A 3,954-nucleotide genomic window follows, 5' to 3' on the forward strand; every position below is an offset into this window, starting at 1 on the left:
AACCTCGTGGATTGCAGCGGTGCGTTTGCTTGCCTTGCAGGCTGCAGGAAGGCGAAAGACGCGCGCGCGCTGCAGAGCATCCTCTCCCAGCCACGCTTCGGCAGCGGCACGTTTGCAGCGGAGCGCAGAGAGACAGCGAGACACTCGGCGCCTTGGCCTCGCTTTGGTGGACGGCTCGGCGTGGTCCGGCCAGAGGTTTGCAACAGGAGCTGCTCCCGGCAGGACTTTGGCTTTCGTGGAGGGATCGCCGCCGCCCCCTCCTCTCCAATCTGTCCTCTGCTTCTCCTTCTTCTTCTTTTAAAGGAGAGAGGTGCCGGAAAAGAGCGAGTCGGTGGTTTCCATAGTGATGGAGGAGCACGGGCAGGAAATTTAAAGGCGCTGGATCCTCGCGAAGCAGACAAGCTGGTGCCAACGTGCGTGGCGGCGGCTGCTGTTGCGGCGGCGGCTGCTTTTGCAGGCTTTTGCAAAGAGAAACGCGAGCCGGAGGGGAAGTTTGCAGAAGAAGCTTTTGCTGAGTGACACCGCGCAACCAACTCGGGAGCCAGAGGAACAATTGCACTCGAGCCGGACGAGGCGTCAGGTCTCCGGAACGCGACGGTTTGCTTTGGCTTGGTGGCGTGTGCTTTTCTTATTTATTTTATTCTCCTCCCCCCCTCTTTTTGCATATACTCACCCGAGGCGTTTGCACGCGCCGAATTGCTCCGCGGGACTGAGCGTGGCGCATCCCCTACTTCTTTCCCACGACGGCTTGCTCGGATCCTCGCACCGTCCCTTGCGCGCTTCTCCCGATGCCGTTTTTGCTGGGCCTGGCCGCCCGGTGAGCCTCCCTCATTCCCTTTCGTACCCCCCACCCCGTCGAGGATGGATCATTCCCAGTGGCTCGTGACTATTTACGCCTTGGTAGTTCTCCTGGGGCTCCGTCTGGAGCGAGGCGCTTGCCAGCACTACCTGCACATCCGCCCTGCGCCCAGCGACAACTTGCCCCTGGTGGATCTAATCGAGCACCCGGACCCTATCTTCGACCCCAAGGAGAAGGACCTCAACGACACGCTCCTGCGCAACCTCCTGGGCACCCACTTCGACGCCAACTTCATGGCGGTCTCCCTGGCCGACGATCGCCTGGGAGGGGACGACCTAGCCGAGCTGGACCTGCTGCTGAGGCAGAGGCCGTCGGGGGCCATGCCCAGCGAGATCAAGAGCCTGGAGTTTTACGACGGGGGCCTGCAGGCCAGCAAGAAGCACCGGCTGAGCAAGAAGCTTCGCCGGAAGCTGCAGCTGTGGCTGTGGTCGCAGACCTTCTGCCCGGTCCTCTACACGTGGAACGACCTGGGCAGTCGCTTCTGGCCCCGCTACGTCAAAGTGGGCAGCTGCTTCAGCAAAAGGTCGTGCTCCGTCCCCGAAGGGATGGTCTGCAAGCCGGCCAAGTCGGTGCATCTGACCATCTTGAGGTGGAGGTGCCAGCGCCGGGGCGGGCAGCGCTGCACGTGGATCCCCATTCAGTACCCCATCATCGCCGAGTGCAAATGTTCCTGCTAGTGGACGTGGGGGGGACCGGGAAGGCAGCTGCCTGCGCGGTGCACTTAATTCCCATCCTCACCCCTTAAAAAAAACACTGCAAAGATCGTGCCAGCCACCCACCCCCTCTCAAATCTCTTGATCTGTTTCTCTACCCCCCACAAAAAACAAAACTAAAACCGGACTGCGGTAGTGGACTTTGGAAAAGCTCCAAAACTACGGACAGCTCTTCGGCCTCCCGGTTCAAAACGTTGCACTGCACTGCAAAGTGTAGGGGAATGTAACTTTGTTATGTCTGCGAGCGTGTGTCTGTGTGTGAAAGAGAGAGTCGTGCAGAGGTGACAGAAAGTGCGCGCGTGTGGCTATATAAATAGAGGCACCCTCCCCGTTTGAAATCTCCTGTTTAAAAAGGTCAGTGTTACAACGTGGAGTAAACACCCTCGTCTACTGTATTGTTAAAGAGTCTCCTCATTGATCGCCGCTTTAAGGTATTTTGGCTCCCTCTCCCCTCCTTTTAATTTATATTCCAGAGAAAAATATTAGGGGAATTTAAGAACCTAAACAAACAAACAGGCCCCCATCTGCCCCACTCCCTAAAAAAACAACTTCGCTTTTTTGCGAAGCTTTTTTTTTAAAAAAAAGAAACGTGAACTTTTGGTAAGAAAAGAAACATATATATATATATAAATATATATAAGATATTTTCCATTCTTCGGAAAATGTATGTGTGCGTTGCGTGTGGATTTTTTTTATGGACTTCAAGATATTATTATTATTGTTATTGTTATTATAATAAAAAGCTTAGGACACGGTGTTACTGTATATAGTGAACTTTTTTTTTTGCTGTTGGAATGTCTTTAACCCTCTGTAAATGGAAGAGAGTCTGCTATTTATTCTTTATATTCGTTCCCTTGTAGTCAAAAAAGTTCAGTTCAGAATTAAAATCAACCACTAAAACACGGAGCCCTGTGGATTCTCTTCGGTGTTGGGCTGGGAGGCTAAGGTCAGAGGCGTTGGGTTGTGTTAAAGGGAGCTTGCTGTACCTTATTAATACACTTAATTTGCATCCCGCCTTTCCTTCAAGGAGCTCCAGGCGGCATCCGTGGTTCTCCCCTCCCCATTCCATCCCCCCAACAACCCTGCGAGGTAAAGGGACCCCTGACCATTAGGTCCAGTCGTGGCCGACTCTGGGGTTGCGGCGCTCATCTCGCTTTATTGGCCGAGGGAGCCGGCGTACAGCTCCCGGGTCATGTGGCCAGCATGACTAAGCCACTTCTGGCGAACCAGGGGAGCACAAGGAAACGCCGTTCACCTTCCCACCAGAGCGGTACCTATTTATCTACTTGCACTTTGACGTGCTTTCAAACTGCTAGGTTGGCAGGAGCAGGGACCGAGCAACGGGAGCTCACCCCGTGGATTTGAACCGCTGACCTCCTGATCAGCACGTCCTAGGCTCTGTGGTTTAACCCACAGCGCCACCTGCGCCCCTGCGAGGTAGGTCAGACCAAAAGAAGACGGCTGGCCTGAAGGCTGCCCAAGATGTTTCATGGATGAGCATGAATTTGAACCTGAGCTCCCAGGCTCTAACCACTGTACTTCATTGCCTCTCTTTGACTACTTTCTGCATTTGGGGCAGGAATGCTGATGGAGGCAAAACACTCCTTTTTCTTTTAAGAGACCACATCTAGGTTTGCTCGGAAGGAAGGCCCTCCCACGTTCAGGTCTCCCCCCCCCCCAAAAAAAGTGTGCATAAAACTGGAGCACGGTTCCTGGGGAGATCTAGCTCTTTCTTTCCTTTCTGTCCCCCCCCCCCCTTAAAGGAGTGTTAAAACTTGGAGGAGAGGCGGCGGGACCGGTTGATGGTTTTGCTTTGTAATGCTGCTTGCGCTATTGGCTGTCACCCATCCTGGAAGGCACAAGGCATAGACGCCTCGAGCAGGGAGTGGCGGGGGGTGGGGTGGGAGAGAGAGAGAGAGAGCAGCTCAGCGGTTACCGCTTTGACATCTCATTTACAAGGAGCCACGTGTCTCTGACACCTCCCATTGTGGTCGAGCCCAGCGGAAACCTGAGCCTCGACGGCGCGTTCTTGAGCGCTCGCTGGAGACAGCCGCCTATCCCGCGCCAGAGCGAGCCAGCGCCCCTCTCCGCCTGCCCGCCCCCTTTGCGCTTAACCCCTCGGCTTCCGAACAGAAAGCAAGACGGCGCCTCCAACATCACCCCACCCCACCCCCGTCCCTCTCCGTGCTCTAGCCTTGCCCGTCTTTTTTGTGCATCCAAATTGCCCGGAGTTGAGATCCTTCTTTTCTCTACCTGCCTTCCACTTCCCAGAGCATAGGTGCCGGCTCCCTGGGTGCCCTAGCACCCACAAAATTACCCATGAAAGGGGCCGGGCACCCATGGGACATAGCCAAGGGGGGCAGCTCCCCCCCAGATTAAGTA

At 55.1% G+C, this 3,954-nt stretch overlaps 1 protein-coding gene across 1 annotated transcript; it reads left to right on the top strand.

The window, feature by feature from the left end:
• Positions 1-620: 620 nt before the first annotated feature.
• On the top strand, positions 621-2,260 carry NOG (noggin). Its single transcript, XM_083489604.1, has one exon. It carries the CDS (start codon positions 862-864, stop codon positions 1,534-1,536), a length of 675 nt encoding a protein of 224 aa, XP_083345730.1. The 5' UTR covers positions 621-861; the 3' UTR covers positions 1,537-2,260.
• Positions 2,261-3,954: the final 1,694 nt, after the last annotated feature.

This window comes from Podarcis liolepis, assembly GCF_965112155.1.
Source record: "Podarcis liolepis genome assembly, chromosome: 2".
Lineage (NCBI taxonomy): Eukaryota > Metazoa > Chordata > Lepidosauria > Squamata > Lacertidae > Podarcis > Podarcis liolepis.